Source organism: Podarcis pityusensis (assembly GCF_964106645.2).
Source record: "Podarcis pityusensis genome assembly, chromosome: 1".
NCBI lineage: Eukaryota > Metazoa > Chordata > Lepidosauria > Squamata > Lacertidae > Podarcis > Podarcis pityusensis.
Genome location: NC_138028.1, coordinates 50,275,500 through 50,301,387, shown reverse-complemented (window position 1 = coordinate 50,301,387; position 25,888 = coordinate 50,275,500). Strand labels below are relative to the sequence as shown.

Here is a 25,888-nt window from a genome sequence, read left to right as displayed (position 1 = left end):
AAATCTGTAATGTTATTTATTTAATAAAAAAATTATACCTTGATTGTAAGAAAAAAAATACACCTTCAAAATTGTTTATAAAAAGAATAAAACAACGGAATTACCAGTAAAAACAGTTAAAAATAGCTATTTAAAACATTGCAAAAACAATAAATAGCAACTGCTGTATTTGAGATACCATTCTTGTCACACCTTTCTAACATGCCTCCCCCCACCCCCCATGCATGGGGTTTCTTAAATGAGGAAACATTCATATATGAATCCATGCTGGCTTGGAACTTTCCATGATTTCCAGCTTTTTATATGCTACTGCACCATGTCCACGAGTGTCGTCCAGTAGGAGCTGGAATAAACAATGTCACAAATGTAGCATACTATATTCATGGTTTTCTTTCCTTTTTAGGGATTTATCTCCCAACCTCCACTTTCCCACAAGTTTCCAAGTGCCAGGAGTGCCAACTTGAATAAAATATTGGGGGGGGGGGTGAACCTAGGTAAGCCCCACCCGCATAATCAATCACATGACACAGTGCACTCAATTTGAATGGCAATGCCCATCAGTTTTGGGGCGGAGGGGGCGAAGACCCCCTCGGCCCCTAGGAGTTGGCTCCTATGCTAACTGATTCCGGGGTTCGAGTATGGTGCAGGCCGAACCTGTTTATGCACTTGACCTGCCAGTGGTTATGGCCGTGGCACTCTGCACACGCTCAGATAACTTATTTCCCCTCCCCGCCCCAGGATGCTTCCCGGCGGCACTTAAAGAAGCAACCACCCTCCTATATCTCTCTTCCTACGATTTAAAGAACAAATAAATCAGCCGCCAGGGCCAAATTCTGGTGTAACCAGGGCCGGATCAAATGAGGCCCAAAGCTGCTGAAGGTAATGGGGCCCTTTCTATGTCCAGCTGTCCTTTGTCAACAACAAATTGTCGCTGTTTTTTGTGTTGAATATATACTATATGGTAATTTATGGACCTAATAGGTATCTAAAGCCATTTGCACATAACCAACAGGAGTCTATACAACACAAATCACTGTTGCTGTAGATAGGTTTTTTTGTTTTCTATCTTGTATTTTGGAAATGTACGCCCAGGTTTTTATCCTTTAATTTTTTGGGGGGGGGGGCTCCAAGAAAGTGGGGCCCGAAGCTATAGCTTGTTTAGGTTATACGTAAACATAAGGCCGCGGGGAGAGCTCCTTCTCGGTGCAGCTGCAGACCATTTCGTGGCGCCTCCTTCCGGCGAGAGGAAAGAGAAGGCGCCCAGCCGAGGGAGGCTGCCTGCTCGCCTGCCAGCCACACGGTTCCCACTCCGAAGCCACGCCGGAACCCGACTAATTTCCCGCGTAAAGCTCTTCTCGGCTCCCTTCTTCCTTCCTTCCTCTACACCCCCCCCCACCAGGTTATGAAACCGGCGAGGAGGCGGCTCCTTCTTCCCGCGCCTTTTGTCCATCCCCTCCTCAGCCGGGGCGGCCTCGTTAGCAAGGAGCGTGCGGTCAAGGGAGTTCAGGTGAGGGGGCGCCCTTGGCTACAGCTTCTCCTTTGCACCCCTTGCAACTTGTGGCGGAGGCTTCCGCGCTCGGGAGGCGCTTTCCCCCCTCGGAGTATACACAGCCCTCCCCTTCGCTTGCAGTCCCTGCTTCTCCCTATCCGACGCCAAGGACCTCCTTCTTTGCTTCAGGCTCCGCCTTGCTGCCCCCAACCTTATTTCAAAGTCCCCTCAAGCTCGAAAGGCGGTGGGCTTTTTTCGTTTTGGTCCAGGGTGAGGAGGGCGGGCGGTTCTACTTAGGCAGCCTTGTACTATTTGGCCCGCCTCTGGTATGCTAATAATATTGAACTTACATAAAACTGAAAGTTGTTTCACGTGCTGTATTTGAGGAAGAGAGAGAGGAGGAGCATCCCCCCTGCAGTATTTGCTTTTAGGTGGTTTCTTGAATTTTTCCCTTCCTTTTCTGATCATTGCACTTAGCTATTGTTAATGTTGAAAATATTTTGTGTGTTAAGATCAGTGGTGTAGTATTTCAGGGTTGCAGGGGTCAAAGACCCGTTGTTTTTTTTCCTGCAGGAAGGTTCCTGTCTCCAGCGTCCTAGAGCTGCCCAGTCAGCATGAAAGGGGAGCTTTATAGCCACTGAATAATGCCCCAAAGTATCATCATCATCATCATCATTGTTATTATTAAGGACATTGACAACACAAGGTGTTAAACAGGGATTTTGTTTTGAGGGTCTCATATTCAAATGCACACCGCCACACACTAGCTATGCCACAACTCCTTGTACTTAGCTATTTTGATAATAAATATGTGGTAAAATAAATTGCTTTGTCATTAAATATCATATGGCCATTTGGAAACTATTATAAATGTATTTGGAAAGAGCAGGAAGTGGCATAATTTGTCTAGCAACCATTGGCTATATTTGCTTCCAGTGCCTTGTGAATACAGGTGGACCCAGGACCACTAACAGATAAGTAAAAGGGGTAGAATTTGGGGCCCAAAGACCAGCAGAAAACCCCTTCCCAATTTTTCACTTTCCTTTTTTATAAAAAGTAAATCACTTGGCCATTTCTGAAGAAAGGGCACAAAACATGGAGGTAGCTTCAATGCTTTGGCACTCCGCAGGCAGCACCATTGTTAAGGACTGTCCCTAAGCAATCAGAGGAATGAATGTTGACCTCCTCCTCCCCACTTGGGACTTGGGAGAAGCCCCTCAGAGCAGCAGGGGGGAAAACAGGAGAAGCTGGATTGAGGATACTGGAGTGTGTTTGTCAAAGTGCTTTCACTATTTTATATTATTTCACCCCCATGCATGTTGCCTTTACAGAATAAAATATAGTCAGTTCGTTTTGGTATGTTTTATTCAGAATTAAATGAGGTTTTATTCCTGCTGAGAAAAATTGAAGATATTAATGTAGTCCCACCTTGCTCTGATTTTTCATTTCCCCCTTCTTACAACCACTACCGATCTGCTTCTCATTACTGGGCTGTTGTTTATTTACCCTAGCTTTTGGCATCTGAGATGTGTGTGTGTTTCAAGTTACCAACCTTTTCCTGTGACTATTTGTTTGACCTGTTTTTAACACTGAATTTTAAATTGTTGTAACCCACCCTGGGAGCTGTTGATGAAGGGCAGGTAATAAATTTAATAATAATTTAAAAAATAATAATAATTGTGAAATGCAACTGTAGAATAATTAAACACCTTATGACTGCTTCAAGTTAAAATATCTATAGACTGTACACAAGAATATTATTTTATTGAGATTGATTGCATAGTTTAACTCTGCGCTGCATAATGAAGTACTTTATCTGTTCCGAATCTCTGTCTTGTCTGGATTAAGCTTCAGTCTGTTTTGCCCTCATCCAGTCAATTACTAACACCTGATGCTTCAGAGATTGAACAACTTCAATTATGGCAATTTCATGGCAATTCTTTGTTTTCTGATATTCCTTGCTCTTATCCTCTTAAGATCAAGGGAAGGGAGAAGAATACCTATACAGTACTAAGCGAGCAATCCTTAGTTTCTGGGAAGAAATGAAATTGACTGAGGGGATTGCTGGATCCTGCAGAAAGGAAAGTCAGTGTGGTGTAGTGGTTAAGAGCGGTGGACTCATAATCTGGTGAACCGGGTTCGCTTCCCTGCTCCTCCACATGCAGTTGGTCCAGTTACAGTTCCTCAGAACCTCCTCAGAACTTTTGCATGCTATCTGGAGTTCCATGATGGAAGAAAACTGGGATATAAATGTAAAAAGAGAATGCATAATAAGAAAGTATTGGTGAGGATTTATGAAAATGGTGGGGCTTGAAATCTCATGTTACATTTGCTGTTTACTTCCATTTTAAGCTACTTTAAAAATGTATGCTACTTTTCGTAAGAATCTAAAGAGTTCTTTTATAACTATATCCCCCACTCTGTTGGTCTTTTTCAGTGATTTACCAGAATGGCCCCTGGGAAGCAGTCCAGGGACAAGAAACTGCAAAAGTCTCCTGAGTGTCCATCAGAAAAAGAGGCGAAAACAACTGGGAAAAGGAAGCGAGACACCAGAGAGCTGGAAAATGAGCCATTTGCAAATAAATTACTTGTGAAAAAAGCCCCCAAGATTCTGGAGAAAATGGGTAAGGCCTTAAAACATACATTTCTCATATGTGTCAATGTAATGCTAATGCAATTTGATTCTGTTGGTATTGTTTGTTCTGATAGTTGCTATTGCTAACAGACCATGGGTACATGTAATTTGATCACCTCATATTTAATCTTTTCCCTGTCATTTTTTCTGCAAGCCTTTTGCTTCTCTCTAGGCCAAAATAGTAATAATGAAATCAGCTCTAAATGCAGCTTGTTTTGGTGGTTTGCCTCTTAACTAACAAAGGTAATTTAATCCCCACATAGTAAAATTGGGAGATTTTAAAAAGTTTGCTTTGTACAGCAGTGTGAAGCAGAAATCAAATTCTTTGTCGCTTCATATGGGGCTGCTCAGTTGTAACACTTTTTGAGTTAATGTTCTGGTCATTATTTAATTTGGTCCTGCAAACTTCATTATATTTCAGATATATGCATGTTTTACAATTGCATTCCTGCTATTTGGAATTTACCACTGGGCCCTGAGTCATGTGTTCTCCAGGGTCAGAGAAATGAATGGTGCTTCAATGCTGGAAGGAGAAGCTGTTCCTTTCCATACAACAATGAATGAATGGTTTACACTCCCTTTCCTTATTTGAACTAGTAATGCATTGATGTGAACACAAAGACAAGTACAGGAACATTTGGTCAACTTTCCTGGAGACTTATTTATCCCATTCAGCAGTCCAGTATATTTTGCCTTTCCAATTTATCTGGTAAAAGCACTTTAATCTATCTTTTCCATATCTCCCTTTATGGACCTATTTTAACACTTCACTTAGTTTTTGTTTGAATGTTATTTTACGAGTATTGTTCAAAAAACTGCACTGGCTTTAAAAAGAAGATGAAGCTTTGTACAACCCGAAAAACATTAGAAAATAAAGCCTCTTAAAGAAATAATCTTCATGATATAAGCAGGTCCAAATATAACTCTCTGTGTTAAAAGTCTTTTGACATTAGAAGTCTCTCAATAGTGCAGATAAGGCTAGAAGTGTAAAAGCATCGGACATATGCATGTTCAAAATTGGGCTGTACTGCTCTCACTAGATTCTTTAGGAAACAGGATTAGGGTTAAGGCAATACTGACAGGAGCACAAGCAGAAGTGGTATCCAAGGTTATGGTCCAAGTAATCAGGGCCTAAAACAAGAAGTCTAGTGAGAGGCAAGCTCAGGATAGTCTGAGGTCATCTTCAAGTTTAATCCATGGGCAACAAAGGTATGGCAGGTGACAGGTCTGAGGTCAGGCTTAGGCTAGTCAGTCAGTCAAATCTGTCACAGTTCTGGTACAAAGGCATTGTTCCAGCAGTTCTTCCAGCCAAGTATGGGGGTTTTTTTGAGCTGGAAGTGCTGGACTCCCACCCTAAATCCAGATGACTCCTATCAGCTGCCTTCATCCAGAAGTCTCATTGGCCCCTATGGAGTGCTTGTCTGCAGTCAGGGCCTTCTAATGAGGTGAATCTTGTCTAGCATTTGAGGTGCCATCTCTCCTCCAGGCTCAGAACTTGTGCACATTTAACCCCAGAGGCTGAACTCACTTGTGATGGCCTCACCTCAGCCTGAGTCTGATCCCAGGCTTGTGGTAGTGCTGGGGAGTACAGGTTGCATAGCTGTCAACTTTTCCCTTTTCTTGTGAGGAATCCTGTTCGGAATAAGGGAATTTCCCTTAAAAAGGGGAAACGTTGACAGCTATGACAGGTTGTCCTCTGATGAGGAGTCTCCCAACTGAGGAATGACAGACACCCAATACTGTATGTGGCAATAATGAGACTGCATCTTTTGAAATCTGGGTCTGCCCCATTCATGTGGTGGAAAGGGCCAATAGAGTGTGGAATGTTTAAACCCTTTTCAGGCACTCTCATGCTCCATGTTTAAAGCAGAGCTTTCCAAACTTTTCATGTTGGTGACACACTTTTTAGACATGCATCAATTTGCAACACAGCAATTCAGTTTTACTAGGAAACCAGAGGTTAAACTACCCCCTTTCCAGCCCCAGGAAGAGCGCAGGAAGTGTTCGCGTGACATACCTACACACTGCAGCCAACACACTACGGTGTCACGGCACATAGTTTGGAAATCTCTCATTTAAAGTAAGACTGACTATAAGAAAAGTACTTGCCAGGGATGGGGGAGGGAGCGCTCAACACCTCTGTTTGTGCCCCCTTTTAGTAGCAGCCCCACTGCTTTGCATATGAATGGAGAAGATCTATATTTTAAACAGCAGGTATGCTGCTGTGACATAGAGATTTACCAGGCCAGTTAAAATCCATGGGGAGTTTTGCTGATATTAGAATGGGGGTTGCATCCTTAATATTCTCTCCTTTTGGTTGACTAAGGAAACACTTTTGTTTTATTATGGACCCTTCCTTGCAAAAATACATGTTTCAAGAGTTTCATTTGATCTGCTTCTACCTCATGATGAGGACTGTTGTCGTCTGACTCCTAAGAAATTGCAATATGCTGTATTCCTTTGCTTTGGGGGTGATTAGACATGTTGCAGTCAGATTCTGTGTTGCTGTAGATGTCTCTGGTGATTAAACAGAAAACACAGAACCAATGTTCGAAAACAAATCCCAAGCTGAGTTGCTCAGCAAAATTCTCCCTGGACAACAGTGTTTTTAGACTTTTCCATGAAGAGTCAGCAGGTTTGTTTGTTGAGAACAGCCTGCCAATAGCTCTGCACATTTTCTGTAGGCTACAGAACAAACCTGGAATATTCTGTTTCTGCAGGAACTCCGGGGGGCTTGGCTGGGGTTTATGTTCTCATGCTTTTGGAAGTATCTGGAATATTGTGCTTTTATCCTAAATTGGGCTAATACTTATTTTCTTCCACTGTGCTTTAAGAATGATGTCTCCAGCTACCTTACTTTTTAGCTCATTTTTAACCTGGTAGAGCAATATTGACTGTTAACCTATTTCAGTTCAGAAAGGGGGCAAAATACAGCCTCTGTGGTTTTTCCAGGCCTGTTGCAGCCATTGTTATTTCCTTGCATAGTCTTCTCACTGCCCCGTTTTTTTTGCTTAACACCCGGCCAGCTGAAGAGTTTGAGTAGCTCAGAAACTTGAACCACTCAATATTATACGCCTACCTAACCAGTGGTTGCCCATGTTTGCTGCCCCTAATCTAGTGTAAAGTAAAGGTAAAGGCACCCCTGACCATTAGGTCCATTCGCGGATGACTCTGGGGTTGCGGTGCTCATCTCACTCTATAGGCCGAAGGAGCCGGTGTTTGTCCGCGGACAGCTTCTGGGTCATGTGGCCAGCGTGACTAAGCCGCTTCTGGCGAACCAGAGCAGTGCACGGAAACGCCATTTACCTTCCCACCGGAGCAGTACCTATTTATCTACTTGCACTTTGACGTGCTTTCGAACTGCTAGGTTGGCAGGAGCTGGGACCAAACAACGGAAGCTCACCCCGTCGCGGGTATTCGAACCACCGACCTTCTGGTTGGCAAGCCCTAGGCTCTGTGGTTTAGACCACAGTGCCACCCGCTGTGTAGTGGTTGCCGAAGTCTGCTGCTACTAGTCTAGTGTAGTGAGAGTTAGCCTGCAATGCTATTCATACTTAACCTGAGAATAAGCCTCATTGAACTCAGTGGAGTACTTTGCATGTAGTAGTTTAGCATTAAATGTGTAAGAAGCTGGAATGAGTCCAACCCAAACTTGGGCTTGTATACGCCCTACCTCCTTCAACATGTCCAGCAAGAGACTTCAGCAGTGTTTTATTTTGCTTTCACAGAATCCTGGCTTGTTGTTACAATTAAACCAGAGAGTGCAGTTCTGGTTCATAGTACCATAGGCTCTGGTTAATTTAACAAGCCAGCCTTATAACTCATGATTTGAAGTGGCTTGTTTTGAAAACTGACTAGAATTTGTTTTAAAGTATGTTTTTTGTTTCGTTGCACCTGGCTCCAGTATGTGTCCATTTTTATTTTATTTTTTAAAAACCTGAAATCTGTCCTAAGTGAGCATGTAAGTAGGTATTAATATAACTTTTGCTGTTGTCTGACAGGAGAAGCTTTCCATGGATCCATGGTCAGAAAAACAGGAGTGTTCTTCCATCAGCGAGAGACACAGAAGAACATTGTCCATTATCTACATCAGAATATGCTGGGTGGTGCTATTGGGACACAGCTCAGAAAGGTAGGTGTTTTTCCTTACAAACTGGCTGAACCTGAGGTTCCTGCAGTTTCTATTTCTATCTAAATGCATTCTCTGCATAGTAGTGTGGAGGAGAAAAGAGTTACAGTTCTGTTATTATTGACTGTTTGACCCATGTTTATGTTCCCTCCTCCATAGTATGCATAATACAGCCATGTGTAGATTTTTCCTTTTTTTAAATCCACCTGACTGCATGACACTCTGGTTGCATTTGCACATAATGCTAAATGATGGTTTAGCTAGAATGAGCTTGAGAAAGACTGACTCTCCATCCTCCTCCTCCTGTGCAATTGGGAGAGGGATACTGGCAGAGTATAGTTCCACTTTTAAACTATATTGGCTTAGCATTATTTTTGAACCAGGAATCCTGGTTTAAAACAAAACTCTAGTAAGTTTAATAACAAGTCAACTTGAAACCATGGATTATGAAGCTGGCCTGTTTTGATAGGCTAACTGGAGTTTCTATAAAAACAACATCCTTGGTCCAATTGTAACTAAGCTGGGATTCTTTAAAAGCTAACGTAAATTCTGCTGATTTAGCCATGCAGGAGGAGGCAAGGAGAAGGGGAGAGTGTGTGACTGTAGTGCTTTGCTCAGGCTCAGAGCATTAAGGTTATGATGAGATGCAACACTAAACCATGAAACCATGGCTATCTACAAACCTTTAATTTGCTCCACCGCATCAAATGTAAGCCTTTAATTCTGGAAATATAGTACCATTTCTTTTCACTCTTGCCCCTGTATGGACAGGATAATAATTTCTCATTGTCGTGTTGCTCATCTTCTCACCATATTCCTTTTCCCCTTATCATTTCTGGAGAAAACTAGCTGGGGAGGGGAACAATTTAAAGTAGAAAAACGGGCAGGTAAAGAGTTCCACAGCTCCTCTTGTTGTACCTCTGGTGAAGCTTGCATCATCTAGATGCAGAAATGCATGTTGACAACATTATGACATCATTATGACATCAGCTGATTGACAGCTCATTGACTCACCTATCAAAGTTAGCCTGCAGGGTGTGGGGAGATGAAGATCTGGCCAAAAAGCTTCCTGATCCACACCTGATCTAGAGGTTGTTTTCTGTTAAAAAAGAAAATTAGAGGGAAAATACATATGGATGCATGTAGTGTAATACAGTGGTACCTCGGGTTACATACGCTTCAGGTTACATACGCTTCAGGTTACAGATTCTGCTAACCCAGAAATATTACCTCGGGTTAAGAACTTTGCTTCAGAAATCATGCTCTGGTGGCGCAGCCGCAGCAAGAGGCTCCATTAGCTAAAGTGGTGCTTCAGGTTAAGAACAGTTTCAGGTTAAGAACGGACCTCCGGAACAAATTAAGTACTTAAACCGAGGTACCACTGTATGGTCCACAGTTGAACCTGTTAGCAGTATAAAGTAGTTGGAAGAGTAGCACAGACTTGAGTATATGGGAATTGCAGGGCTTATCTCTCTCTCTCTCTCTCTCTCTCTCTCTCTCTCTCTCTCTCATTGTCTTTGTAACAGTGTCTTCAGGTGCCCTTTGTACGTTCCCTCTATTCGTACCGCCTGTTCCGCACAGCAAGTCCCTTTGACAGGAGGGTTACATGCTTGGAATGGCACCCAACGCACCCCAGCACAGTTGCTGTAGGCTCCAAAGGTGGAGACATCATCCTTTGGGACTATGAAATGCTTAATAAAAGCTGCTTCATAAAAGGGGTAAGTCATTGTGAAGATCGAATGCAGTGTCTATGCAAGCTCTGTGTTAGAGCGGTATGTAGATTAATGATGAAGGCTTCTAGTTAGAACTCTATCGCACTGGAGAAATCTGTGTTGTAATTTCTATACAAGGGAATGATCTGGCTACATATTTGAGTTAGATAATTTTTACTCTAAAATAGAAAATACGTACGTATTTGGAGAGGTTTTTTTATTTGTTTTAACTCTTTACTTCAGCTTCATGCTTTGTTAGATGTGAAAGTACTTCATTAAGTTGAAGGAATGAGGTCCCTGCAAATGAAATAATATTTTTCATCGGCCTTGCTTTGAATTGTTAATAATGCCTTGGCAAAATACACTTGTGTTTATCTGTGGAGTGAACTTCATCTTTTTTAAAGGTTGAGCAAACCCAGAGGAAGAAAATAGCTTCCTTGAGAATTCCAAGTCTTCTCCAAGGAAGGATACTGAGCTGCTATGATTTGTATATCTGTCTGTATTCAAGCAAAGATTTTTAAAATAATATCGTCTTAGACATTCCAAAGAAAAGCTTACAAAAGCATAAGACTAATACTCTGGGCAGAAACATGACATTGGACTTTCGTTTGCACCTTTATCAAACAAAAATAAGGGCGAGTATTATGGCAACAAGGAATATGGAAGTTTCAGAGTTCCCAAGCTGTTGTTTATCATCCAGAACAGCTTTCCAGGCATCACCTCCATGTTGCATTTTATCCTCTCAAATCTTCACAAGAAGGTAATAATTCAACCCCCAAATTGAGCTCCTGAAACTCTTCATATATAGTACCCCCTCCCTCCATTGGGACATTACTTGTCTGCAGTCTTATCCTTTATCCCTTTCCCTACTCCCACCACTAGTACCCTTAGGTTCAGTCCTTCAGCAACTGTTCACAGAACAACCCATTCTTGTAAAGAGGTTGAGTAGGTGACTTTCAACAGTTTAGTTCATGGTGGCAACCCTGAGAAGAAGCTGAGCCAAACCACTCAAGATATAGATGGTGCCAGGAGTTCTGCAGGCTTGCTCTTCAACATGGCGGTTATTTAACAGAAATGGTATTGGCCAGAGGAAACTTCTTCTCTATGAGGATATTTGTTCAGCTTGGCTAATGCCACATAAAGATGAATGCTGCCTTGTACTGGTGTTAGATGAGATAACAAGAGGGACTTTCCTTCTTCCTCATCTCTGAGTGGCTTTCTGTTTTTATTCATCCCATTCATTATAGATGAGAACTGGAGGGGCCATCACAGGAATGAAGTTTAACCCTTTTAACCCTAGTGAGCTGTACACATCATCAGTTGCTGGAACTACTGCCCTGCAGGATTTTTATGGAAATACAATTCGAGTCTTCACCAGTACCGACAACTGGGAGTAAGATGTGATAAAAGTTTTTCCCTCCTCTCACTGCTTCTAGTATTAGAAGGCAACAAAACAGAGGAAGTGGTGTAATTTAGGCATGGGTCGGCCCTCACCCTGGTCTTACCAGAGTTATTCACTCAGAATGTGAATGATTTGCTCTTCTCGAATCGCTACTATTTGCTTTAATCATGTACTTTATCTTTTAGCCCCCTGAAACTGGGCCTTTAGGCAGGTTACATAAGTAAAAAAACCATGTGGAGGAAAACAGTGTACAATTTGATATCGCTATGGAAAACATAGTGAATCATTTCACAGAAGCCTATCTCTTTGCCTAAAGGGTTCTTTCTCATTTGGCAGAGATATATTTCCCAAATATGCATCAGATTGAATTTATTGCCTTAATTGTGCATGATCTGTCTGTAAATGTGACGTATACCCAAGCAATAACAAACATACTGTAATGAATAGATAGATAAAGAGCCATAACAGAACAAATTAGTGTTGGAAATGTGGTAGGAGATTGGTAGTTTGGGAACTCCCCTGTGCACGTGACAAAGCAGTGGAAATTATTTTATTGTGTTCCTAAGCTTGTTTTGAATTATATTTACAAATGAAACACACACATTCAGTATTATAACTTAACATTTATTCTGGGCACCAGTGTTTAGGATTATGAGCAAACACAAAAAAGAGCCTTGTAGCACCTTTAAGTTATTAAGAGGTGCATCTGATGAAGTGGGCTCTTCACAAACATTCCTGCCACAATAAGTCCAACTGTGTTGCCAGCTGCGAATAAGTGATGCTGTTAACAGAGATCTCTGTAGGCTGCTTTTCATTTTGACACTTGAGGAAAGCCTTCAATGACAATAGACTGAGATACATTAGGATTTCTTTTCTTCTTTTTTCATCCTTATTTTGTCAGCATCTTGTGATACCATATCCCTTGTTTTTGGGTTCATTTTGAATGCTTACCAGTTTCACATTTTTTGTTCGTAAGCTATCTTAGAATCTCTTGAAACTTCATTGAGCACTTTATTTGATGTTACTTTGTCCTGATACTGATATTAACACCAGCTTTGGGAAGAATGTGTGAATAAACTTTTATCTGTGTCGACCTGAATGTAGGTTTGGTTGCATGAGTGTTTTATTTTCCTCCCAATTCAGGCATCAGGAACCTGATTCTCACAGTAGTTATCTGAAGCGTATATCAGAAGCAAAACAGACACATGCTTGGATATCCTCATGTAATATTTTTATACCCCTCCACAGATGGAGGTCCTTGTGTAAAGGAATAAATGTGACATAAGTTTTTGGGTGAAGTCTTCACATTTTGATGCAGCAAAGCGAAGATTGATGGAATTAGATTAGTTTTCCTCTACGCTATGGAATCTCCAGAAGCTCTAATGGTTGTTGAGAAGTAAAATAAACAATGCACTGGATGCAGCTGCAGAGAAGTTGTAAACAAATACCTTCTTAGAAATATATAATGGACAATTTCAGTGCTGAGGTTCAATAGGATGGAATAGTGTTCCAATTTATTATTGGTTTTTCAATTGTGTGGAGGGACATCAAGTTGCAGTTGCCACATTCACATCCTTTAGTTGGAAGAAGAGGAACCTTAATGTAGCTGAAGGGAACTGTTTAATATGTGGGAAGTTGCCTGGCTTTATCATAAAGGTGCAGAACTTATTTGCGTTTTCTATACACAGTTGGGAATATTTAGTACTATACTTGTTTAAAGACGGAGGGTGTGTGTTGTGACTTGAGACATAATGTTATATATTGTCCTCAGAATTATCCTAGCTCTGCAAAGTTCTTTGTTTGCTCTATGTTTAAATAGGTACTGGAAGTGTTGAAGAATGTAAGAGTAGAAAGTCAATACGAATAGTTCCGCAAGAAGGAGCTTGATAAACCAGTCTACTAGCACACAGATGGCTTAATGTTTCTCTCTTAGTTTTTTTTAAATTGCTTGGTGCTTTTGAAGAGGATATTGTATAGCTTCTCAACATTTTTGAAGTGGAACTTCTGAAAGAAATTTGCATGCAGCATCTGAGAAGTTAACTAGTTCAGAGCTAGTACTGTACAAGGTGCAATGTTTAGTATTAAGTAGGTAGGTGTGAATTCACCTAGAGCCGGAACTCAGTGCATCTCTGCCAGGTTGTGCTGACTGCCTATTCCCATCCTTCCGCAATAACTTAGGCATATTCCTCTCCTCTTCCCATCTGTGTTCCAGAAAGGCCCAGGAGACTCTCTTGGAGGCATGAAATTCAGCCCATTTGAGTCGGCAAATCTTTATGTGGCATCAGGGGATGGCACCCTTAGTCTACAGCACCTTGAGGGCCGACCAGCGCAAGTGATCTCCCGCACCCCAGTCTGTGACCATGAATTCCATGATGTTTGGTGAGGAGTGAGAAGGGCAGTGTCGTTGTTCAGCTCATAAATTTCCTTTACCCTTCCTTTGAATGTGCCAGGACAGATTATTAGCATTTGCTTGGGCTGTTTCCCCGGGCCTACTGGAGGCAATATGTTTCTGATCATGTGGATTGGAATATGATTACTGTTGTGCATAATAGCAAATGGAAGTGGTTCGGCTTTTTCGTGGGCATGAGCACTTGAGTAGTGTTCCCCCCCCCCCCGAGCGGCAATAGCTTCATTTTTTTTTTTAAAGTAATATTTATTAAGATTTGAAAAGTTACAAAAATAAAAAATAAAAAACAGCATACTAAGCAAAAACAAAACATCACATCACAATAAAGAAAAAAAAGAAATAGAAAAAAGAAAAAAGAAAAAAAATACTATGAATCTTCCCATAACTTATCTTTCATTTACTTGTTTCCTTGACCTCCTCACACCTCCCTTTTTTGTATTCTAGTTCAGTTAGCTATTTCAGCAAGTCCTTTCCATATTTTCCAGTTTTTGTCCTCTATTTTATCTTAATATAATGTTACTTTACTTTCCCTCCTCTCACCATTTAACAATCTGTTGTTTTTTTCCTTAATCCTTTACGGCATCTCTGCTAAAACCACATTACTTCATTCCAACATCCTTCTAACATTCCTTAATTTTACAATGTTTCTGTAAATAAACTTTAAATTTCTTCCAATCTCGGATTCTGCCAGTCATTTCCGCCAGTTCCATGTAGTCCATCACCTTCATCTGCCATTCTTCCCGGGTGGGTAGATCTTGTGTCTTCCAATACTTCGCGATGAGTATTCTTGCTGCTGTTGTGGCATACATAAAGAAAGTTCTATCCTTTTTTGGCACCAATTGGCCGACCATGCCCAGGAGAAAGGCCTCTGGTTTCTTCAGGAAGGTATATTTAAATACCTTTTTCATTTCATTATAAATCATCTCCCAGAATGTCTTAATCCTTGGGCACGTCCACCAAAGGTGAAAAAATGTCCCTTCAGTCTCTTTACATTTCCAACATTTATTATCGGGCAAGTGATATATTTTTGCAAGCTTGACTGGTGTCATGTACCACCTGTAGATCATTTTCATTATATTCTCTCTTAGGGCATTACATGCCGTAAACTTCATACCTGTGGTCCATAACTGTTCCCAGTCAGCCATCATAATATTATGTCCTACATCTTGTGCCCATTTAATCATAGTTGATTTCACCATTTCATCCTGAGTATTCCATTTCAACAGCAAGTTATACATTCTTGACAAGTTCTTAGTTTTGGGATCTAACAGTTCTGTTTCCAGTTTTGATTTTTCCACCTGGAAGCCATTTTTTTAATCCAAATTGTACGCCTCCATTATTTGGTAATAATGGAGCCAGTCTCGCACTCTATTTTTTAGTTTTTCAAAACTCTGCAGTTTTAATCTGTCTCCCTCTTGTTCCAAAATTTCCCAATTTTTCGGCCAATTGGCCTCCATATTGAGCTTTTTCTGAGCCTTCGCTTCCATTGGTGACAGCCACCTTGGGGTTTTATTTTCAAGCAAGTCCTTATATCTTATCCAGACATTAAACAGTGCTTTTCTGACAATATGGTTTTTAAACGCTTTATGTGCTTTAACATTATCATACCACAAATATGCATGCCACCCAAATACGTTGTTAAAACCTTCTAGGTCCAGCACGTCAGTATTTTCAAGAAGCAGCCATTCTCTCAGCCAGCAAAAAGCAGCTGATTCATAATAAAGTTTAAAGTCTGGCAGGGCAAATCCACCTCTTTCTTTAACATCGGTTAATATCTTAAATTTTATTCGAGGCTTCTTGCCCTGCCAGACAAATCTAGAAATATCTCTCTGCCACTTCTTGAAGCAATCCATTTTATCCAAAATTTGCAATGTTTGGAACAAAAACAGCACTTGAGTAGTGTTTTGCTTGATGGAGTGTTGAGTAGGATCCTGGAAATCCCTCTTTCCTTGGGTGCATAGCATACCCTGTATAGCACACCTGACACGTAGAGAAGGCAAGCAACTTTTTCAGTAGGAATTCTACAAACTGCAGCACTCTAACCATGTCACGTATGCTCAAAGAAGAGTGAACAAGACAGGTTCTGGGGTTTTATCTTTACACTGCCTATTGTCCCGAACTGAGCGAGTGTGGCTGTGCATCAGAGCCAATAAGGTCTGCTTTCATATAGCAGGCACGTTTATCAGCTGCATGTCTCCCATTAAAACAAAGTAATACAGGAAGGGAAACTTTTTGATGATATAAATTGCACCTCATGTCTGGGAGTTAGTGTTGGGAGGTACCATGCGATATGCTCAAAGAAAGAGGAACGTATAGAATTCTAATGCTTGTTTAGATCTGGGTTTCTTTTTCAAGCATTCTGGAGGTTCACTGGAAGGCATGTGAAAGATAAGGAGCAATCTCATCTGCCACAGAAAGTGTGACTCTCACACTTGCAGGGCAAACCCTACCATTGGGCAGAACATGTTGGCAGATGTTTTAGGGCAGTAGTAGAAGCCCCTTGCTCTACTTTCTGAGCCCCTCAACTATTTCCCTATAAGAGCAGTGTGTGCCACAAGGTCTGCCTTCTGCCCCTATTTCCTGCCCCCTAAGCTAACCTGTTGCTCTGAAGTGTGGTGGATGCTGTCTCAGCCCCAGTGCTGAAATAAGAGTCATCTGCCAGTCTGCTCAGCTTCTGTATCCATGGAATGGGAGTGAGTGTGTGTGTGATGGTGGTAAGCCATCTTGACCTATACTTCAGGCAGTGAAGTGTCTTGGGCTAGCTTTGGGTTCCTGTGTTTCACGACGTCCAAACTTATCTACCCCTTTTCCAACACTTAAAATTGGCGTTCATTTCAAATACTTAGAACTGATGTGATACACATTATGAATGTTTTAAAAAGTGTGCTTGGTCTTTCCAAGTGATTCCTGTTGGGTTTGTTACACTACTTGATAAATAATCCAACACTGATCCCACATCAGAATGCCACTAGGGTTCAGTTCAGCTCACCTGTGATTCCATTATTTATATAAATACTGTTTTTGCATTCTGCAAAGAACAGAGAACCACCTTAGTTATACATGTAGGGGGTGAACATTCTGAATTTGTACTTCTTTCTTTTTTAGTTTCTGGTACTGCAGTGTTGATGTATCTGCAACTTGCCGGACTGTGGCAACAGGTGATAATGTGGGCAATGTAGTTCTGCTCAGTACTGAGGGCGAAAAGGTTAGTGTGCCCCTCCTCTTTGCCTTACAGCCTGCTTTGATCAGACATACATAGGTTTTTGGTATTTTTAACATCTGCCTAATGTTGCCCTGACTTAGAATATATATCATGGATGATTTTGGACTCCTGTCAGCCCCAACCAGCAAGGCCAATGATCAAGGATTATGGGAGTTGTAGTATTATAACATCTGGAGAACCATAGGTTCCCTTTACTACAGAGATCATATTCCCCAGGAGGAGAACCTGGAAGTTCCTTATTTAGATCAATCTTTGATCTCCGGTAGAGTTTTGGAATTGTCTTTATTAGGCTGATTTAGAATACAAGCATATATTCTTCTGTCTTCCATATCATTTTATTTTTTTAAAAAAAGAGGTTTTACCATCTCCTAGAAAAGTATGTTTGATGTCTTAATCTCTTGCTCTGTAGTTGTAATGCATTTTGGCTTTTGTTTTATCCACTGCAGGTATGGAACCTGAAACTGCACAAAAAGAAAGTGACTCATGTGGAATTCAATTCTCACTGTGATTGGCTCTTAGCTACAGCCTCTGTGGATCAGACAGTAAAGATCTGGGATCTGAGAAACATTAAGGACAAGTCAAGTTCTCTTCATGTACTTCCACATGATAAACCCGTTAATGCAGGTAAGATAGCAAAGTGGCTCATGGCTTATACTCCGCCACCTAACCATTCTTGGCTTGTGCGTGTTTCAGCTCAGTGCCACATGCCTTTGTCTTTCCACCTTGCATTCACTGTACCAACTGTTGGCCTTGTAAAGGTCAATGCCAGTCCTGCTACCTCACAAGATTGTTTGGATAAAATGAGATACAACCACATTATAAGGTGCCCTCAAACCTTGGCATAAGTTGTGAAGGAAATTGGAAGGTATGTGGGGGGGACGGGACACTAGTCCTAATCATGTCATAGTTTCACATGTCTTGTCAGAAAGAGGAAATGTGTGTCTATACAGGGTGTGTCTATAGACTTGCTAAAATTTAAATCGAAGTTTTAATAGAAATGTTAGCCCCACAAGATAAAAACAACAACAGAGAATAATGAAGGTGGTGGCTTAGTTATTATTTTCCATGTTAAAAAACAACGCAACACTTGTATAACATGGATAAAATCTTATTCTTAATGTCTTAATTGTGTTCATAAATAAAAGGTAACAAGAATTGTTTACCATCTCTTAAATGCACATCTTTTCAGCCAAATTCCAAATCATAGTAATGATTTCCCTATCCTTCAACATAGGAGGTCTTTGATTAGGCCATTTACTTGCAATCAGTATTTTGGCATCTGAAAACAGATTCCAAATAAAACTTGAGATGTTTAGGCCACACTATGTATTTCAAATATCCAAGCACAATATTCAAGATTTCTATTAAATGTTACTTCAAAATCACTGAATTTTAAACCAGTCCTTGCCTCCCCAAATTCTGCAATTGTGATTTCACATTTTTAGTTTGTGAATCTTGCAAGTCTTGTTTAAAAAGTGTGTGGTAAAGCTAAAAATGAAGTCAGTGTGAATTTATTTAAGTCCAAGGAAACTGAATTTAGAAACACCAATAACCTACTGAAATCAGTGGTACTTAAGGATTTATGCAGATAGTTTGGTTGATTCTGGTGGAAATTCAGCATTTTGTTCTCAGATAAGATTGCTTGTTACATTCTAGTTATGTCTATAACTGGTGCTGTTTAGGACATATTCAAATGTTGCTCTTGTCTGTTTTAGAAGAGACCATCACTCAACATTTACACATTTATTATAATTCTTTTACAGGACTAATAATAATAATAAGCATAGTGAGATGGTAATCATAGCTGCAATGTCTATAAATATAATATTTCATTGATTATTTTGTTATTGGCCACAATACATTTATACATATTCCTGTTTTCTCCCCCTCCTCCCCAGCATATTTCAGCCCAACGGATGGGGCTAAGCTACTGAGTACTGACCAGTACAATGAAATCCGGGTCTATTCCTCTTCTGATTGGTCCAAACCCCAGCATTTGATTTCACATCCCCATCGGCAGTTCCAGCACCTTACACCTATCAAGGTGAAGAAATAGGAGTGTTGACCTGGGAGTCTGGCCCATTTGATGCAGAGAGTTAAGAAGAAAAGCATCCTACAACTCCTGTGTGGAAAATTGCTGGGAGTCTTATGGACAGGATCTTTCTATATGTATAGATTCAAGTATAGGATATTGAGGAGAGTGGTTCATTCTGCTTCTGATTATGGATCTATATAAATAAGCGTTCCAGTATACAACCTTAGACTGGAATCTACAGTGACAGCAGACCATTATTGATGGCAGGGTTGGGCAGAAGGAATCCTAGGGCAGTGGCACCTAGTTGTTATCAGAACGTCTCCCTAGATTTGTACACAAGTTCCAAGTAGTAGGGTTAGTAAGAACCTATGGAAATTCTGTTGCTACATTATGTTACCTTGAAAGGTCTGCAGTTTGTTTACTCCCATGTGAGGGGTACGAGCTGAATCTAGATGACCCCACAGAACGCCAGTACTTGATAAGACTGTTGTTGTTGTTGTTGTCGTCGTCATCCTAGTCCTCTGTAACACGTGTCAGTTTAGCACTGACCTTGCTTGACCACCTCTTCTTTATTTTAGGCGACATGGCATCCTCGCTATGACCTCATTGTGGTGGGTCGTTACCCAGACCCTAGGTTCCCAAGCTACACAGTGGGCGAGTTGAGAACCATTGACATATTTGATGGAAACAGTGGGGAGATGGTGTGCCAGCTGCACGATCCAAATGCATCTGGAATTATCTCGGTAAGTGTAGATAGCATGTCCAAAGACCTACTGTGCCCCAACCCCCAAAAAGTGGGGTTAGGGAAATAATTATGTCTTTTCTTATACGGTGCAACTGATTGATGGGTTTGCTTGTGACAAATGTTTGCCTCCAATACAGGGCTTCTCTTTAAGAATAGCTCACACAGCTATTTTTTAAGGACAGACATATTCACAGCAGGAGTTCACTTGGGTGGGGAGGCGCTGTGTTACCACTTTTTGGTAGGACCACTAGTGCCTAATGGAGAGAAATCCTCTGATACCTGGACTGCTCTATTGTACTGGATGTGGCCAGGGCTTCACACATTTTAACTTGTCTTGGTAGCCACCACCTGTGGTTTCCATTACTCTGACCTTCCTCTGTGTCTCACTTCTGACCCCATGTTGCACCTGGGAGATCTTTGGAAGCAACAAGGCTTTTTGCTGCCACTGAATCATCCAAAGCATGGTGTAAAGTCAGAGATGAGACCCCTTCCCCACCCCGGAGTTTTCTGTACATGTCGGATGACTTAGGTATGGTCAGTCGGTGGAGACTCTTAATCTCAGGGTGGTGGGTTCAAGCCCTACGTTGGGCAAAAGATTCCTGCATTGCAGGGGCTTGGAACAGATGACCCTGGTGGTCCCTTCCAACTCTACAATTCTATGATTGTGTGTCTATGCATTTGATGTGTAAGAGCTGTCAGAGTTTCTACATTGTGTGGAGACCTCAGGGAGGAAGAGGCACCTTCCACTTTCTGCAGGGTCAAGGTCATCAGAATCAGTTTTTTGTCATTGCCACTGATGAATACCGTATTTTTTGCACCATAACACTCACTTTTTTCCTCCTAGAAAGTAAGGGGAAATGTCTGTGCGTGTTATGGAGCGAATACCTACAGATGGCGGGGGGATCTGCTGCAGTCGTGAGCAGAGGATCCATGGTTCCCCTTCCTTCCCTCCTCCGTAGCTCGCTTTGAAAAAGCGAAGCGGGAGAAGAGCCGCTGAGTGGGGAGGAGAGAGGGACACAGAGCCTGCTTGCTTTAAAGGAGCAAAGCGGGAGAGGAGAGGAGCCGCTTACACAAGTCCGGAGCTGTTTTTTTTCAATGAGCCGGGGAGGAGGGAGAGAACAGCTCACCAAATAGCAGCAAAGTTTTTCGCAAGCAGGCTCTCTGTCCCTCTCTCCTCCCCACTCAGCTGGCTAAATAGCAGCAAAGTTTTTCTCAAGCAGGCTCTCTGTCCCTCTCTCCTCCCCACTCAGCTGGCTAAATAGTAGCAAAGTTTTTTGCAAGCAGGCTATCTGTCCCTCTCTCCTTCCCACTCAGCTGGCTAAATAGCAGCAAAGTTTTTCAGCGAGCCGGGGAGGAGGGAGAGAAGCAGAGCCTTTAAAGGAGCAAAGCGTTCCTTCTCCTCTTATACCCCTCTCCTGCATTATTAGCAGCATCCTTCTCCACCCACCCTACGCGTGTTCCTTGTCCCTTGAGTGCTTTTCCTTCCCTCCCCACTTAAAATGTGGTTACAAAGCACGGATCCACATGGATCCTCAGGATTTTTGCACTGGGCTACCCCAAACTCACCGTCAGATCACATGTCTGTGGCCACAGCATGAACCACAAAAATCATACATCCACTGTTTCGTTTAGAATATTTTTTTTCTTGTTTTCCTCCTCTAAAAACTATGTGCGTGTTATGGTCGGGTGCGTGTTATAGAGCGAAAAATACGGTATGTTTGTGAACTGTAGCAGAGACATTTGTATTTTTTTAGGTTTTCTTAGCTGGTTTTTTTTTTTTAAAGAGCTGCTGAACTAGCCATTTGCAATGTTGCAAATTCCAGCCTTTCCACTGAATGCCTGGACAGACTACTGTAATAGCCCCACCCTTTCCTCCAGAGGCATGCCTTTCGTTTCCTAAACTCCAGAAATGAGGAGATGCACAGCTGTCTCCAAACTTCAATAAACAAAGTTCATGTCAATTCATTTGGTGTGTGGACTGTGGGAAAGAATACCTGAGTTGTTTATTTCCACACCAGATGTTCAGAATTGAAATCAGAGCCCTGATTTTTTTTAAAAAAATCTATCTTAATTGTGCTCCCATGCAGTTTCTGAGGCAGAGGTTCATTTCCATTCTTGTGGTGGAAGAAATGTTTTATCTCCTGTTGCCAGAGCTGCCTCTTCCTAAGCCAGATTTCATGAGAGCCGCTCACTGAGGCTCCTGGTTAGATGCGTCAGTTAATTTTCTGCAGGAGGCTTTTAAAAATCTTTTTATTTCTTTGCTTCTTGTCACCATACGCATCTCGTGATGGACTGATAACGTAGGTGGGGGATGGAGGAGAGACGTGCTATTCAAAGCTCTGCTGATTTGTGCAAAACTCTTTCCACATCCAATGCTGGGCATTTCGCTGTCCAGAATGTTCTGGTTTTTTATTTGATTGATGATGTTAACGGTTACAATGCATTATTGTGTTTACATTTGCAGCTCAATAAGTTTAACCCTATGGGAGACACACTGGCTTCTGGAATGGGTGAGTGGTTGCTTTAATCTTACACATTTGATAATGGACCACTGTTCTCACCAGATAAAAACAATCAGGCACTCTCCAGATAAAAGCATGCTGACAATGGGGTGGGATTTTGTGGCTATACCTATAACACTTTCTAGATGTTCATTTGGGACATTTTTATCCTACCTTTCCTCAACAACTACAAAAGTTGTATTTTAAGACGGTTTACATACACAGAAGAATGGGTGGTACTTTAACAATAAAAGCACAAGAGAGAGTGGTGCTGAACCCATCCCATGCCTTACCTTCCAGCCACCTTCTTGGCTCTGTTACCAGAAGCGAGCCAGAAACAGAGAAAGTATGAGGTTGAGGAAAGTTCATCACCCCATTCCTGTGGGATCCTCTTGCTGCTAAAGATACCAGTCCCTGCTTAGCATGTGAACGGGCCAGTTTTGTGTATTTCCACATGCAATCTCTTGCTGTCCGTCATACCTACCATATTTTCCCATGTATAAGATGCCCCCATGTATAAGACGACCCCTATTTTTTTTAACCCAAACTTAAGAAATTGATTAGCTTGGGGGGGGGAAATGGGGGAGGTCACTTCTGCCAATCGCTCCCCCACCTGCCAGCCACTTCTGATCGCTTGCCAGTCACTGCCGATCGCACACCTCACCGCAGCCGCCAATTGTCTGCCCGCTCACAGCCGCCAACAGCCCACCCGCCCACTTGCCGTAGCCGCTAATTGCCTACCCCCCTCACCACAGCCACCGATTGCCTTCCCAATTGCTGCAGCTACAGCCAATCACCAGCAGGCCTTGCCACAACCACCAATCACCGCTGCCAGTCTCCTGCTTGCTGCTGCCATTAATCACATGTCCCCCCTCTGCATTCATTATCTGTGTATAAAACAACACCCAATTTTTGCCTATTTTTTTTTTAACAAAAAGCATTGTCTTATACGCGGAAAAATTTGGTACTTTGACCCTTGACTACTTTGTTCTTTAGCTTAGAAATGATAGGGTGGAACAGTCTATTGAAAGGAGAGTACTGCTGCCATCTATTGGCCTTTTAGGCAGTAATGCAAAAGACAGAAGGCCCAGAATAATTTAACCTTGGCAGTTATATGGATTCTTTAAGTAAATTTACCTAGCACCTGGGACAAATAAACATTTTAGCAGTACCAGTATACCAGTGCCTTTGTCTGTTACACTGTACCAAGGATTGTGGACTGAACCTGTACAGCAGTCTGCTTCATATCTTAAGTGGACCCTTCCTTGCTTGGAGTTAATTTGGCAACATAATAAAGGCATGCAAGAGAGCAAGGGACAGGGGAGAAACACCAGGTGATAAGTAAATGGTGTATCAGGATTCCTTGGCGAGAAGGAGGCATGGGGGGAGTCTTGGGTGGGAGACAGCAACCTGAGTGACAGGCAGATTGCTGTTAGGAGCAGTAAATCTGTGTGCTTAATGGGTTGCAGTTAGTTTTGTTATTTTCTACGATTCAGTCAGGCTGTAGCTTCATTGTCTTCTGGTGTTTTTGCAGTACCTTTTTAGCTGAGTGCACAGTGTGATTGGTGATGATGACTAGTGACTGAGTGGGAGATATTGTGGGAGTTAGTGTGTGGATTGTGTGTGTGAGCTGGTGGATGTGTGAGAATAGAATGGAATGAGTGATACTGGATGAGCAGCAGATGTATGATTTGAGTAGATGTAAGACAGAATTTGGATGTGATGTGTGTGTGTCATTGAGATGAATGCTGTATATTGTGAGTCAAGGGAGGGGGAAGGGATCATTGACTCTTAAGATGCTTTTATAATTTGCCACTTTGTGTTTGTTTTGGGGGATTTTATTGTATTGTATTTTAATATTGTTTCTCAGTTTCCTTGTCTGCTCTCTCTCGCTCTCCATATATATACTACACATAATTGCAGGGGCGCATACACACACACACACACACACTATTTTATAAACCACTAAGAAACTGTCTTCAGTGTTAAAGAGGTTTATAAAGTGTTAAGAGGTGTTTGAAAATACAAAATAAAAAAAATACTCAGGCATAGGTGTCTAACTTAAAGGTACTGTTAAGTGTTGGGAAAGATGAATTACTGATATACCTGATTATTAGCTACTACTTTGGATTCTGTTCCTGTAATGAGACTTTGTAGATCTAACATCAAAAGCCAATTGCTCCATTAAACTTTAGTAGCTGGGTATTAAGCAGGTCTGGCAGACAATGTCTGAGCTCTTGGATGTATTATCATCATCATCATCATTATTATTATTATTATTATTATCATCATCATCACCATTTAAAATATGTACTTGGGTAACAATAGTACATACAGAGTCTCTGTTTTCAAGTCAGATATTTCTTATTATAGGTCAGCCACATTCAGAGTGAGACATTACTGTTACAGGCAATATGGGTTTGGCAGGAAAGAAAGTGGGAAGAGAGATGGGGGAAAGAGGAGAGAGAGTAGTTTCATTCTTTTGCATAGTATATAAGCAAAGCATTTGTGTCAGCATCATGTGAACGATTCCTTTATTTTTGCTGGCGATGGTCAGAGCTCTTAGAATGTACTCTTTATTTTGCTTTCCAAAGCAGAATTCCTAAAAATGTCACTTTTTTCTGGCAGGTTTTAATATTCTGGTCTGGAGTCGGGAGGAAATGGTAACCCAGAATCAGGAGTGTCTCATGCAGTCCATGACAGAGCAGGGAATGAGATGCAGACGCTTATCTCGACTGGGGACACAGAACCAAAGACAATCAACCACAGGAGCAAGCAAACTTAAAACTAAACTATTTAGTCTTGAATTAGAGAGCACCAAAACAAAGGGCAAAGAGCATAAATTACAAGAGAAGAAGAAGAGAGGAAAATATTCAGAGGACTGATCAGGCAAGCATATGTGGTGTTCATTTAGAGCAAAGCCTGTGCTGGTGGCTTCAGAGAGAAGCAAGCCCTTACCCTAACCCAGCTTCTCTGGATCATGGATGTTATGTTGCTGGATCACGGATGGTATGTTTCAAAATCCTTTATTAAGAGCAAAGAATGGGTCCACGCTCAATACTCACATGCATTTGACCCAATTAAAGGAGCACCATATTTGTGCACACTTGCAGATTTTTAACTGTCTGGGACATGGCACAGTGCAGTGAACTGGGCTATGCTGACAGTTCAGTTTGCATTTTCAGAACACACTATTTCCCCTTCCAGTGTATTGAGCAACCTGGGTTTGTCTTCCCATGCCAGTTCAAAATGTGAGAATTTCCCTTCTCAAGGGTTCTTTCCCAGCACTGCTTCCTCAAAACAGATATGTTGTGAGGCAACTGTTAAGCTAGAAGCATTTACTGGATTGATAAACCGCTTGTGGCCTAGGTATAGAAGTACAGACTTTGTGAAGAGGCTGTTTGAGACTAAGGCAGGTGGCTTGGGTTTTATATTGCAGCAGTTGCTATTGGGATTTTGTTTTGTTCACCTCATTTACAAAATTGAGATACATTCAATAAAGTTTTGTATGGAACTTTTTTTTTTGGTAATGCCTGAGAAGCTGAACTGCTCCCTAAGAAGAAAAAGAACTAGGAAGTAGGCATATCCAAAGACCAGATATGAGGAGCTT

General features: G+C 41.6%; 1 protein-coding gene across 3 annotated transcripts; it reads left to right on the top strand.

The window, feature by feature from the left end:
• The first annotated feature begins 1,268 nt into the window (after positions 1-1,268).
• On the top strand, positions 1,269-25,792 carry DDB2 (damage specific DNA binding protein 2). Of its 3 annotated transcripts, none has more exons than XM_081020987.1 (11): positions 1,269-1,507; positions 3,927-4,113; positions 8,126-8,256; positions 9,780-9,971; positions 11,213-11,358; positions 16,880-16,979; positions 17,444-17,621; positions 18,896-19,041; positions 19,611-19,775; positions 22,242-22,287; positions 24,907-25,792. In XM_081020987.1, the coding sequence occupies exons 2-11, from the start codon at positions 3,939-3,941 to the stop codon at positions 25,161-25,163; spliced, it is 1,536 nt and encodes a 511-aa protein (XP_080877113.1). In that variant the 5' UTR covers positions 1,269-1,507; positions 3,927-3,938; the 3' UTR covers positions 25,164-25,792. The 3 variants fall into 3 exon arrangements, with proteins under 3 accessions (XP_080877113.1, XP_080877111.1, XP_080877112.1); XM_081020985.1 differs by lacking the exon at positions 11,213-11,358 and adding an exon at positions 13,580-13,746 and having other exon boundaries at positions 1,273-1,507; XM_081020986.1 differs by lacking the exons at positions 1,269-1,507; positions 11,213-11,358 and adding exons at positions 1,684-1,815; positions 13,580-13,746.
• Positions 25,793-25,888: the final 96 nt, after the last annotated feature.